At 44.2% G+C, this 14,609-nt stretch overlaps 1 protein-coding gene across 1 annotated transcript; it reads left to right on the forward strand.

Moving 5' to 3' along the window:
• Positions 1 to 6,658: 6,658 nt before the first annotated feature.
• LECT2 (leukocyte cell derived chemotaxin 2) lies at positions 6,659 to 11,357 on the forward strand. Its single transcript, XM_004586426.4, has 4 exons — positions 6,659 to 6,704; positions 8,475 to 8,571; positions 9,298 to 9,443; positions 11,163 to 11,357. Exons 1-4 carry the CDS (start codon positions 6,659 to 6,661, stop codon positions 11,327 to 11,329), a joined length of 456 nt encoding a protein of 151 aa, XP_004586483.2. The 3' UTR covers positions 11,330 to 11,357.
• Positions 11,358 to 14,609: the final 3,252 nt, after the last annotated feature.

Below are 14,609 nucleotides of genomic sequence, written 5' to 3' on the forward strand. Positions count from 1 at the left end.
TATCCACCCACCTCATCCACTTCCCATCAGCCTAACAGATGAGCCCTTCTGTTAATTTCAGAGAGAAAACAACATTTTCAACAGAAAGGGTGTGTCTGAATTCAGGATCACAAATGACCCTCACGGGCTGGGGCTGTGGTGTTTTTCCTGGAAACTTCTGTTTACCTTGTGGCATGGCTCAGGTCCAATCTAGGTAGCAAGCTCCACTCCGAAGGCCACGTTCTGTTTCATGTCCAGCAGGCCCCCTACCCCACAAGCTTCTTTCACTGACGGTTCCTATTTAGCAGTAACAGAAAGGATTGCTTGATATCTGATATAATTCCTCATAAAAATTCCAAAACAAACTTTGAAAACATGAATTTAGTTCTTGCACAGATGTTTTTAAACAGCTGAGATGGACTTTCCCATTCTCTCTCTCTCACACACAGCATCCAACAGAAACACTGCTGGAACAGTGCCAGGTCTCCCTAGCGCCAAATGAAATTCAAAAACTCCATCTTTGTAGTTGGAAACCGGCCCTTGGAGAGATGAGGTTGATTTCCAGGGGTCCCCTGAAACTTATCACAGACTCAGTCAGCTACAGGACAACAGCACTCAGACCTGGGACTTTGCTCCCCGTCTTCCTCCCTTTCAGTTGAGTCCTCCCAGCCTCCTGGACCTCCCTGGCTAGCTTGCGCCCTCCTGGCCTCCACATTCTGCCCCTGTACAGCTCAGTGCTTCTCCCAGTATACTGAGTGAGAAGTGGCAGAGCTGGTGGATGGTGAGGTAATTCTGCAACCCATTTTGGAAGTTGTTCTTGTTGACAGTTTCTTTTCTTTTTTCAGGAGATATCAGTAGCAGGAGAGGTATTTTAATCCCTGACTTGTCTAGTATCACTAGTTGATTTGTTGAGTTATCACTCAGTTTAAGACCTTCAGCTGGTCTGAATCAAGCAGAACTGTGGTGCCAAGAATGTGTGTTGTAATCTCTGGCAGCACTCTGACCGTGTCTGTGTGTGGTGTAATTTCAGGGTTCAAAGCACAGCAGGCCAAACACGTCCACTTACCAGGGTTTGGGTTCATCGATGTCTGAGCTTCCCTAGGTGGCCCTGGGCTGTCTGTAATCTGCTGGTCAAAGTACTAACAGATGGTGAAACTGGGTGAGGAAGCAGGCCCACTGCGACTCTAAGTGTTTAAGGGTGCCAGGGGCATTCATTGACTGAGCCTCGCCACATTCTGGAAACTGAGAGTCCTTCTGGTCAGTTCCCATGAAAACGTCTCAGGCAAGATTTTAAAACCGGGCAACTCTTGTTGTAATTGGATGGATTCAAGTAATGAATCCCGTCTCCCTGACTTTCCTAGAGGGAAAAAGCTCACATCTAATCTCAGTGTTGCTGGCTAGATCAGTGTCTTGTAGCTAGTTCACAAGTGTTCTTGAGAACAACTTTACTAGTAGAAGCTGTGGAGGTAGATACTAGCATGGGACAAGTTTTGACTGACCTTTTCATGTTGGTCCTCTGCTCTCAGCACCATGCTGATTTCTACACAGATGTGTGTGTACATCCTACTTACACACTTACTATGGGGCGGACCACAGATCTAACGGCAGGTACAGCTACGTAACTTCAAGTAAACCCTGAGCAGGGAAAGTACAGAGGTTCATTCATGAAAGGGTGGATGTATTTTAAGTTCCGGATGGAATGCTTACAAAGATGGTAGATTTTACCTCTAACTTTGTTGTTTTTTTTTTTTTTTTTTTTTAAGTTTTTTTTAAAAAGTCACTGAATTTTGTCTGTAAGCTTAAAAGATGTATGTTCACACTTATTTTAAGTAATGATTGTGAATGGCAATAAAAACTGAACATTTTTTGGGCCCAGCGTGGTAGCCTAGTGGCTAAAATCCTCACCTTACATGTGCCAGGATCCCATATGGGTGCCGATTTGTGTCTTAGCGGCCCCACTTCCCATCCAGCTCCCTGCTTGTGGCCTGAGAAAGCAGTCGAGGATGGCCCAAAGCCTTAGAACCCTGCACCCGCATGGAGGCCCGGAAGAGCTCCTGGCTTCGGATTGGTGCGGCACCAGCCGTTGCTGCGCTCACTTGGAGAGTGAATCAGCAGATGGAAGATCTTCCTCTCTATCTCTTCTCCTCTCTCTATATATCTGACTTTCCAATAAAAATAAATAAATCTTTTTTAAAAAGTAGTAGCAAAATTTGTTTTACCATATCACCAGCCCTGCACATACACTTTTTAAAAGGGTGAATTTTATGTTATATGACCTAAATCTCAATGTAAAGAAAGGCTAAATATATAAGAAGATTTAAAGACAAAACCCAAACCACATACATTTGCTATACACAGTGGTACTTCCTTTTTTTTAATCTTCCTATTCCCAGATTCTAAGTAATCACCAACAATCTGAGTCATCATGATTATCCTGTGGCTTCTCCTATTACCTGGCCTACCTCCAGGCACTTGCAGTTGATAAACACTGGCTTAGGGAGTTAAAAGGGAGCCTGGAATCAGTGATTCATCCATCTGATTGGTGACACCTGGAAACATTTCTACTCTTATTTTTTTGTGGGAAAGGAAATAGAATTCAGATCCAGCCACAAAGCTGGCTGGAAAGCCCTTACAGTTTTTTTTTTTTTTCCTTTCATTCTTATGGGCTGGGAGGGAAGAATATGTCCCCGTTTTAGAAAGACTATCGCTAGGGCCAGCATGATATCTCATGTCTAATCCTCCACCTGGAAGTGTCAGCTTCCTATATGGGTACTGGTTCATGTCCCGGCTGCTCCACTTCCCTTACAGTTCCCTAGTTATGGCCTAGGAAAACAGCAGACGATGGCCCAAAGGCCCACGCAGGGATCCTGCACCTGCGTGGTAGACCATTGTAGCCATTTGGGGAATGAACCAATGGATGGAAAACCTTTCTCTCTGTCTCTCCTATCTGTAAATTTGCCTTTCCAGTAAAATAAAGATAATAAATGAATCTTTAAAAAAGAAAGTCTAACTCTTCTGAAAATCACATCTAGCTACCTTTCTATTCTTCTTGATGGACACATAAGTGTCCATCGATCTATCATCTGTCTATTGAGCCATCATGTATCCATACTCATCTAAGTATTTCTGGGTCCATTTATCTAGTTCTCAGGAATGTGAATGGCTCTTGCTGGTTAAAAGGCAGGACTTTATACATTGTATACCAAGGGCAGTCTCATGATTAAATTTACCCCTATCAGGGATGACAAGTATGTTTTAATCTATATGTGAACTTCTATTTCTTTAACAGGTCAGAAAGATACTGTCCCAAGGAAGATCCTAGGGAACCAGTCTGCACTGACTATGACAGAATAACTCACTTCATGAAGACTGCAGGACACAAGGGACAGAGATGCACCGTAAGTGCTCACAAGCTTCAAGAAGAGATGGAGGTGTTTTGTTTTGTTTTCTTGTTTTTTTTTAACCTAAGCTTGTAACTGGATTAACAGCAAATCATACCAAACACGCAATAAGATCCCAACCCATCCCATCCGTTATTTCATCAATACCATACAAAAGGAACTGAGTTGGGAAAAAATGCTCCCATAAGTTCCTGGATTCTACATGAAGTCAACTGCTCCATAAATTAGGAAACACAGTAAGTATTCCCTGTATGTTCAAATTATTCTTGTAATCAAATCTGCTCCCTCACATATTTCACCTCCCAAAGCAGTGATGACCCATCTTCCATTTGGGTAATTATTTTCATTCTGTCAGTACAGAGGGTGTGTGTGCATATGAGAGAGAGAAAAAGAAAAGGTGAGCAAGTGAGCAGGGTGTGGGGCAGGTACCATGGGTGATTTAAATGTTTCCTTGCCATCTTCAAATCAGAGATGCAAGTGGAGACTCAGCATTCAGCAAAGCGTGCCTACTGAGTGCTGCCTTCACCCCATCAGGAACGTGAGGTGGCTGGGCTTCTCTCAGGCTTCTGAGTGCCCTGGTCAATAAGTCACTGGCCTGACACAGCCTGCTGTTTCCAGGGAAACAAGGGAGGGAGTGAGGGGTATTTGCTGGGAGAGTTCAGCCGGGTCACCCAGGCCAACAACCCTCTGCAGAGCACCAGTTCTGCCCTTTCCCCAAGGGCTTCCCAGATACAGGTTGAACCAAAGATGAAGGCCCTGAAGCAGTGTCTGAGGTCTGTACTCTCTCATCCGTGGCTTCTATATCTAAATAAACCCACGATGGTCGGATGTAAACCTCATCCAAGCAAAGGGTCTCAGACATACCAGCCACTGGAATCCTTCTGTTATTATTCTAGGCTTTAGCTCACATTTTAAGTGCTCAACCAGAGCACATGTCAAAGAAAGCAGCAGCATTTCCCTGATAACAGAGACAGTTTAAAAAGAAAAAAAGACATACATGCACAATGTTAGAGGAAATCTGTTTTACAGCTTTTCACATTTGGGTAATTTTCTTAACAGGAATGTGTTACGCATATAAACAGAACAAATCAATACAGCCACTTCTTGAAAAAAAAATTCAGCAGAGAAACTATTAGAAAAAACTAACAGCTTATTTGAGAGAAATAACAGAACAGAAAACTGACAAGAAATTTTATCTACTGAAATACAAACATCTTTAAACATTTATCTATATCAGAGCAAACAGGCAATCGCATTTTCACACACTCTCTCTCTCTCTCTCTCTCTCTCTCTCTCTCTCTCCTCTTTTTCCTGCTCTCACTTTCGCTCTTGCTCTCTCAAGGTAGACATAACAGAAAATGTGCCTTTCAGATAAGTAAATAAGTAATAAATAAATGCATACCAAAGCATGTATATATACATAAACCCCAGATCAAGAGTTGGGAAAGTTCTACCTGCCCCAGAAAAATCTAGAAAAGGTGTTAATGCAGAAGAGAAGAGCTGGGACCACAACTCCCATCTCCTGCAGCTGGTGCGAAATCACAGAAATGAGCACAGAAAATTCTAGAACCTCATAAAGTAACAACCATAAAAAGCATTCAAAAGGACATTTGAAACATACTGAGCATTTAAGTGTACTGAAAAGCACCAGGAGTAAAATAACATCCATCTATCTTTAATAATTACGAAATTAGCACTTCACATGCTTGCTTCTGTTCGTTTATGGTTAGAACTGAAATATTTTAGAGTTGAAGGTATCTAAATATTTCTCCCTGGTTCTATTTCTCTCCTTCCTCAGAGAGAGAACACAGAGCATGCTAAACTGTGCTCTGTGCTTTTTTCTAATTTTGTATCTTCATCATAAATGCAAAATTCATAAAGATGAATATATATTTTTGCTTAAATGCTTGTTATAATCCTGCATATACCATTCTAAAGGTTACTTTTATTTTATTTTCTTATTGGAAAGACAGATATACAGAGAGAAGGAGAGACAGAGAGGAAGTTCTTCCATCTACTGTTTGATTCCCAAATGCCCACAATGGCTGCAGCTGAGCCAATCGAAAGCCTGGAGCCAGGAGCTTCTTCTGGGTCTCCCATTCGGGTGCAGGGTCCCAAGGCCCTAACCCATCCTTGACTGCTTTCTCAGGCCACAAGCAGGGAGCTGGATGGGAAGTGGAGCAGCAAGGATAGGAACCGGTGCCCAGATGGGATCCCAGTGGATGCAACGTGAGGATTTAGCCACTAGGCTAGCACGCTGGGCCCTCAAGGTTGCTTTTTAAGTCCAGCAGTATGTTTGGAGCTCTAACTGGCTAATTTAAGCAAACCTTCATCATATGATCATATCAGAATCTATCTGTCCCCTACTAATAGATACTTTGTTAATGTTTTATTATGACAAACAAGCAAATGTTTAAAATCACACAAATGAAATAAACATGATTTTACCAAAATTATTCAAAAGTAGCGCACAGGTGAAATGTAATTAAATGGATAACCCAAAGTGACCTAACAGGTATAATGAAGAGTGTATTATGATGTGTCATACAATGCTCGTGATTAATTCTCTTCTGAAATATGTGCTATCCAAGAAATGAAAGCCAGACTAGCAAGGATGGGAGTTTGGTGTAGCACTTAAGACACCGCTTGGGACATGTGTCTCCCATACCAGAGTGCCTGGCGTGAGACCCATCTCCACCATTTCTGATTCAGCTTCCTGCTGATGCACAGCCTGGCAGGCAGCAGGTAATGGCTCACGTTCTTAGGGCCCTACCATCCAGATGGGAGACCCAGAGGGAGTTTCTGGATCTGGCTTTGGTCTGGCCCAGTCCTGGTGAGTATGGGCGTTAGGGGAAGATCTCCTTTTCTCTGTCAGCCTTCAAAATAAAATGAAAATAAACTACTAGTAGATGGCATTGAATGTATCGTTATTCACATAGTTATTCTGCTACCAACCACAGCCCCATAGATCATCAGCCTGTGCCTGGCCTTATCATTTCCTGTTAATATTTAGACAGTGTTTCCAATAAAATTGTCTCGTTCAGATCAGACTTCTCTACAGATTCTACACGATAGTCAGAGAGCTGTCCACAGAATATCAGGATTTAGTTTGCTCCATTCTGTCACCATTCTGTGTCTCACATGAAATTATAGAGATGAGAGGTGCAGAATTCTAAGGTTAAATTGCCAGAAATTTTCACTCAAAGTTGGATGTTCTTCAAAGAGAGTGTGGGGGCCATTCTAATTAGAGGAAGAAACAGACGGGAAGCAAAACCCAGATGTTTTCCACAAGACTTCTGCTTTTGGCTGTTTTGATTTCCACTGGTAAGTCAACAGTACAGCTTTAGACATTTGGCTAATTTAAAAAAACTGATTCCAGGGGTAGATTTAAAAATCTTGAGTAGCACAATGATAGCAGAAACCTGTAGGTTCGATCACGCAGCATGGACTAGAGGGCACACTGTGGGAGAGGCACTACTGAGTCTTTACCACCAGAATGTGCTGACTCTTACATGCAGAAAGAGAAAAGTGAATGGGAGGACCCCGACAGTCCTGATCCTGAGGTTGCTGTGGGGCAGGGCAAACGCGCAAAGCAGGGGTGAAGCGTGGAGAGCCTAGCGAGGTTCCCAGTGCTGCACTGACTCCCAAGGGTACACGCTAGTTATGAGAGGGGGCAATATTCTTTCTTGATCCAGGCGTTGAGTTGAAGCTGGGCCTCATGGTAGAAGACCTTTGACCTCCACCTTTTACAAGTGTGTCAGAGAATGTCCACGCGGCAGACATTCCCTGCAGCTTCTCCTCACAGCACGCATTAGTGAAATGTCTTTAAATCAGTAATGCAGTCAGCAGCCTCTTGTGCTTGCTTGTTAGTCTGTTTCAAAATGAAACGCTGAATTTGTTAACTGTACGAAGAGGTCTGCCACAAATTTCTGGAAAAGGTGTGTTCTCAATTTCAAAAACTGCACCCAGGGAAACCTATCATTAAATTCCATTCTCTCTGAACATTAAGAAGCGCCCTTCTGTCTCCCTGTGAAATGGAAAACCAGCAAGTGTCCTTCAGCCGAACAGCTGTCAGTGTTTACTGTGCTGGAGAGCCCGTGTTACAGGAGCAGTTTGCACTCAGCACACGGACTGAGCCAGGGCACTCCGGTGTGTTTTCCTGCTTTGGGACTTCTCACAGCAGTTCCACTTTTTCCTTACCTCTCTCCCTCACATCAGGTTAAACCTCCTTTACATGTTAGATTATGTCTAAAAACCTGCTTTTTCCTTGACTGAGACTATGAATTCGTGTTTTAGCCCAAATCCTCTTTGTCCTTTAATGCAAACATTTTGCTTGGATTTGATTATTAGGACTAATCCTAAAACAGCATTACAAAGTTACTTTGGAATTCCTAGAGTTATTTCTTTGACTTGTGAAGTTTGATTAGTTATGCTTTCCAAAAGATTTTGTTTATTTAAGAGGGAGGTGGGCAGGGATGAGGTGGGAGTCAGATCTTCCACCTGCTGATTTACTCCCCAAACAGCCACAGCAGCCAAGGCCAAGCCAGGCCAAAGCCAGGAGCTTAAAACGCAATCTGGATCTCCCATGAAAACGACAGGGACCCAAATGCTGACCTATCACCCATGGCTGGCCAGGGTGCACATTAATAGAAGAGGCAGAACCAGAAAGAGAGCCAGGACTTAAACTTAGGCACTCCACTGTGGGTGTGGGCAGCCCAAAGTTTACCCCAAATGCCCTCCCCTGATGAAATTGTTCCTAACCTAAACCCAGTGGTTCCCAGGACAGGTAATGGGCAAAGAACATCTGAAAAGAACAAGTCTGCATCACTTACCCACAAAGCCCAAGTTTGAAGATGAATGCTTATAGATGAATAGACTTACAAAAGCTTTCTCTGTTACATAATGGAACTCTGTGGCTACGGAAAAAAGCAGTTATACATCTGAATATTGCAACATTTTGTAGAGAAGACCTTTCCTTAGTAAACTACAGAAAGGGTGAAAGTGCTGTAAAAACAGGCTTTTTGGAACCCGCTGAGAGATGTATAAGGCAAACAGAGCTGGGCGATATCTGAGGCTCTCACTTATCATTTTCAGCACTGGCCGGGCCCTGGGCTAGTATATGTGCTGGCAAGTCTTCCAACGAGATCCGGACATGCGACAGTTATGGCTGTGGACAGTACTCTGCTCAAAGGTACTGCAGGGGAGGGGGCCGGTCACGAATAACTGTCAGCATCTGGGTTTCCTTAGGCCTGTCCTCATGTCCTTGCCCTGTGTTTCCCCAAGGGCTCACCATCCTCTCCCTTGGGACAGTGCAACGACCCGGCGGTGCAGCCACACACCCCACTGTCTTGGGAACAACTTTGAGAGTTTGGCTTATAGCAGGAGCTCTGAACTGGGGACAGAGCAGGGAAAAAGGGCTTTTCTGGCTTTTCTGAAGGTGACGATCGAACGTTGCTGCTGCATTTTATCCACAAGGAACTTGATCTGAGGTGTCAAAGAACTAAAGGAATCGACAAGCACAGGGGGAGACACGCAAACCTGGACCTGGATTCAAGCATCTGGATTCTCTTCCCATAAGACCATGGCATTACTGAGCCAAGCTCTGAATGTTACATGCTGGAGCCTAGTCCTAGGCAAGCCAGAAAGCATCTCCACCCTGTCCAGATAATGGAAGATGCACTCCATTTGGGGAGCAAATCAATATATAGGAGCTTGTTCTCTCCCCACACCTTAAAGTTAAAAAAATAAAACACAAAACAAAACTGAGCTCACCAGAATAGGGTATCCAGCCCAGTTGTCCTGGCGGTTTCAGTTGTGAAACACTGGTTTGGGAACATCAGGCTAACTCCTTGTTCTGACAAAGCAAAGTTCCTGGTGGCAGCTCCCCTCAGTCTGTGCCTTCCTGTTCCTGTCCTAGCCACCAGAGACCTCACCATGGTGTGGACATCCTGTGTCCTGATGGGTCTGCTGTGCATGCACCATTCACGGGGATGATCATGGGCCAAGAGAAACCGTACAAAACCAAAAATGCCATCAACAATGGTGTTCGGATATCTGGACAAGGTGAGGGAGGTGACGTGCAAACCAGGGTGTCTCCTGGAGGTGTTGATATTTACATGTTTGATGCGGGTTCCATATACAAAAATACCATACCTCCCTGAAAACGATCCAATGATACTGACAACACCAAGCATTTCTCAAAACTGGTCCAGCACCCTGCCTGACAACTTTGCGTCTAGCATATGCAGCTGGTGTCCCTTCTTGTGGCCTATGTGGTTTATCTTTTAAAAGAATCCATAAACAAAACCTTCTTTAGAAACATTCACTATGAGGGATAAGTACCTTTGTTTACCAAACAGTTCATGACTGCTGGCATTTCTGGAAGAGGTGAATGGTTAATATTTTCAAGGGCTTCCAGGTTCTGGGTAAAGCGAGGTCTCCTGGCATTCCAGGAATGGAGTGGCTGTTTTTGTCCTCTTAAGGTGTAAACATACCCAAGGGTAGGTTACAACAAAACTGTATAGCTCGAAGAATTTTCACAATGTGAACAATTTGTATGTAACCAGTCCCCAGCCCAGGAAACAGAACCTTACCAGCAACCAGGGACCCTTGCACTACCTTCCAGTCATTATTCCCAGCAAGGGAAGTTACTATTTCCAACTTCTAGAATGCCTCACTGGATTCAACCTGCTCAGCAGCTGGCAGAATGCTGTCAGGGTCAAACTGCTGGACCACGGGTGTAACTTTGGCTTTGGATGCTGCCACACAGTTTTTCTGAGCACTTGTGCCAATTTCTACTTCTGCCAGCAGGGCATGGTGCTATACACAACATTCAGGCTTCTCTCTTTACTTTTTCATTTCCGCCATTCTGGTAAGCCTATAGTAGAGCATCTCTTTGTGACTTTACTCGGCACATCTCCAATGACCAGTGGAATTGGCACATTGCTCTATTCTTGGATAGTGCAGATATCTTTTTCTATGAATGCCTACCATGCTGAATAAGCTCACAGCTGTGGGTTCTTCCCCTTTGGCTCTGTATGTACTGAAAGTAGTCTGTATCCTACCTGGTCGAGGGTGGGGAAGAGGATTCCTGCCTTTCTCCTTGCATCTCCTGCTGTCTCTGCCTTACACACTTGCTTTCTGGGTGTGCAGTGTGGGAAGAGTAGAAAATGCTGGCCCTTCACTAGAATTCCTTCTATCTGGCTGGCAAGCCTTGCCTGGCTCTTTCATCTTTAGCCCCTTCAAACACTGCTTTATTCCATACTGCACATAATTGCAGCAAAGCTTTTCAAGCAAGTAAAAAAAAATTTAAATAGAAAAGTCCATTCATGTTTACAGATATGACTCATTTAGTCCCAACACCTTCATATTATTTTATAATTATTATATTATATTACATTCTATTCTATTCTACTCTCTTTTTGTTCTTTTGAGTCTCAGAAAGGTCTACATTTTTTGCTTCATTGATTTCCATTTTCTTTTTCTTTAAAGTCTAATAGTTTCATTAGATTGTCTTAGAGCTGATATAACTCTGGGAAAATTTTCCAGCTACTTAGTACTTTCCTGCTATTATTCTCCCATGTTTTTATTAAATTTTCATTTGAATCTCTTCTCCCTTTGGCATTTTGTAGTTTTCCTTTTAAATATGATTTGGTCATTTCTTTCCACTCCTCCTCTGAGTTCATTCAACTATTCTTTTTCTTTCTGATTTCTATCAATTTAAAAATTTCTGGTTCAAGGCTATGGAAGTTCAAGTGATGAATAATACTTCTTTTCTTTCAGGTTTCTGTATCAAGATGTTCTATATCAAGCCAATTAAATACAAAGGTCCTATCAAGAAGGGTGCAAAACTGGGGACCCTGCTGCCCTTGCAGAAAGTGTACCCTGGCATCCAATCACACATCCACATAGAAAACTGTGACTCGAGTGACCCCACCGTGTTCCTATAATGGGCAGACAAGACCCAGGCTCTTGCACAGAAGCCTTTTCTTCAAAACCCAGGTGCCTATCATGCTTACCAAGGAATCTGTTCAAACAGAAGTGTGACAGGAGCCACCAAACACACAGCATTTTGCTTGTCATTCATTGTCACTTGGATGCTAGGGTGGGAAGTAATTTCCCAGGGCTGTTTAATCTTACTGTTACTCATGGGATCTGAGATGGTTTGGGGTTTCTTTCTTTCTTTTTTTTTTTTTTTTTATCAATCCTGAAGACCTAGAATAAAAAGCAAATTCAAGCTAGTGTAGGTTGCATTTCTGATGCCTCTGAGCACGAGCGAAAGCCTGTAGGTATTTGTAGAATCAGCCTGGAGCGTGGTGTCCAAGGACTTCACAGGCTTCTTCTGGCCTAAGGTAGTAAGGAGTCTCAGGCCACGCTCAGATCTGCAAAGAGGGCTGGCAGACATGCTGCCCACGTGGACAAGCAAGGTTCTGCCCCATCCTCTGGGCCACATGAGTCATGGGTATCCTGGGAATCAACCCCACACCCTAGGTGTCTGTGTCACTGCTTCCCAGAGAGCACTTGTGAGAGAAAGGGGTCTGCCTCTCTCTGAAGGGCCACATGGCACTGGTCAGGGGGCCTCTCCCACCCAGATGCGTGTTACCATTTCCTGTTTTAGACCTCATTGGACAGTTCTGTATTGTTCTACCTCCATCATTTTGACAACGTGTGCCAAGAGGAAAGGGCCATAAACAAAAATGTTCAAGTTATGACTCATGAAAATTCTGGGTCCCTGGATTTTAGTCAGTCAATAAGATAAGACTATCTCTTTCTGGAAACTACTGTGAATTTTTCCTTAAATTCTTTTGCAACATAGAAAACTCCAGAATTATTCTGTTTTCAAATATTTTCCATCTATGTGAGAGACAGAGGTTGAAATGGGACACATACACACAGATTATGAATAAATGAATGAATGAGTGTTCTATATGTTGGTTCAGTCTCCAAATGCCTGCAATAACCAAAGCTGGACCAGGATGAAGCCAGGGACCTGCACCTGTGAAGCAAGACACAGGCATGGGAACACTCCGGAGATCACCATTTGCCCCTGCAAAACCTGGAACAGCTCAAATGCCCATCGACAGTGAGCTGGACAAACTGTTACTGCTACTAAAGGGAACACTGGAGTGGATGCTGTGATCCCCCTACCCCACCCTGGGCAAAGCCACTGCTCAAAGGGACCACACACTATAACGGAGTGACTCCTCAGCTTCCAATCCAGCCTTCTGTCAGTGTGCCTGGGAAGGCAGCTCAAGACAGTCCACATGCTTGAGTCCCTGCCACCCGCACGAGAGCCCCAGATGGGGTTCCTGGCTCCTGATTTTGGCCTGACCCAGCCTGGGGTCTTTCATGCATTCGATGAGTAAACGAGCAGAGGAAAGATCTCACTCTCTGCCTTTCAAATAAATAAATACATCTTTTAAACAAAGGAAGAAATATAACAGTAACAGTAAATGAAACTCAGCTAAACACAGCAAAATAGGTGACGGCAATACAAAGTTTTGAAAAAGTTCAAAAGACCGCATGAAGAAGGGTTCTGAAAATAACGAAAACTGAAACAAAATTTCTAAGAATCCACCTATTCCTATGTAATAAAAGCACACAAAAAAAGCAGGAGATGATAAACACTGGGGACTTCAGAACTGGATTAAGGCGACCCATGTGGAAAGTCCAAAGTCACCACCCTGGAGGGTTTAGGGGGGACTCCATGGTATTTATTATGATGAAGTCTATGCTGCAGGGACAATAGGACGTACATCGGGATGGCCAGGACAAGAAGCATCAGGATGAGGACTATTGGAGCTGAGAGTCTGTCACACAATTAGCAGCTTCTTGGACCCGGCCAGGCGCCAGTCCCCACAGCTCACAACATCCTGCATGAGATGAGACATTGAGGAAAGGCTTCTTGTGTGTTTATGGTGACACCAAAGACATTTGCCTCAGCATCATCTGAGCCGACTCTTTCCCTTCTCTCTGGTTAGGCTGTCTGCAGAAGCTCAAAAATCTGCTTGGAGAAGACAAAGGCTGTGATGGCAAGGAGCATACAATACATGCTGTACAGGCAGTCTGCGGAGGAGCTCTGAAACACCAGTAAGGGGAAACTTCTGCTTGATAAGAATGATTCTTCTGAAGCGATTATCCAGGCAGTAAACACAGCTGCACGTGGTCGTTGGGGATGCGGAAAGTGGGCCGCCAGCCTCCCCAGGACAGAGCAAACAGCGCCTGCTGCCTCACCAGCTGGCATCTGCTCCAAACCCAAGACGTGGAACGCTGCGCCCCCTGGTGCCTCATATTAACATAGCTTTTTTTTTTTTTAAAAAAAAGTTTTTACTGTTAGATGTCAAACTGCTTAGCTTCTATCCAAATATTATAAAAGCTTGAACAACAGAGAAGTAGCAAAGTTGCTTAATTTTGCTGAGTAGGGCTTGGCAGCGTGGCCTAGTAGCTAAGGTCCTCACCTTGATCCCATATGGCCGCTGGTTCTAATCCTGGCAGCTCCACTTCCCCTCTGTCTCTCCTCCTCTCAGTATATCTGACTTTGTAATAAAAATAAATCTTAAAAAAAAAAATTTGCTGAGTAAAAGTGATTATAATATACACTTCAAAAGCTGTGGTTTCAGAGAGTATCGAGTTCAGTAACTAATGTGAATAAAGCCAGTCGTGACTTTGAAAACAAGTTTGAGTTGCCCATAGGATATTAAGCTAATGGGAGAAGCAGGGAAGTGGCCAGCCTGGGAGCCAGGCACACTGTGGGAATGGCCCTGACATCCTTTAGACACCATCAGTCACATTCGCTGGCCCAGCAACAGCAGTGCCCACACATTCACCCAGCAGCCTTCCCCCAGCACGGCTCATAGGACAAGGTTCACCAGGAGGCAGAGGCAGGCCTCAGAATTCTGCTTCATTTTCCTTTGGCATAACTTACACAGGGACCTTTCCTCACGTTCTCATCATTGGCTTCCTACAAGATTTTTCTCTCTCTCTTTACTTTTATTTTAAAGGAACAGAAAGAGACAGAGACATACTGACCACTCCCACCTGCTGATTCACTCCCCAAGTGCCTGCAGCAGCAGCCAGCGCTGGGCTGGGCAGGGCTGAAGCCAGGTGAGGGAGGTGGTGACCCAAGAACTTAAGCCATCCTGTCCTGCCTCCTGGAATGTGCCTCAGCAGGACTCTGATCAGCAGCAGAGTGGGGCCTGGAGGCCAGGCATCCCAACGTGTGCCGTGGGC

The sequence above is a fragment of the Ochotona princeps genome, chromosome 19, assembly GCF_030435755.1.
Source record: "Ochotona princeps isolate mOchPri1 chromosome 19, mOchPri1.hap1, whole genome shotgun sequence".
Lineage (NCBI taxonomy): Eukaryota > Metazoa > Chordata > Mammalia > Lagomorpha > Ochotonidae > Ochotona > Ochotona princeps.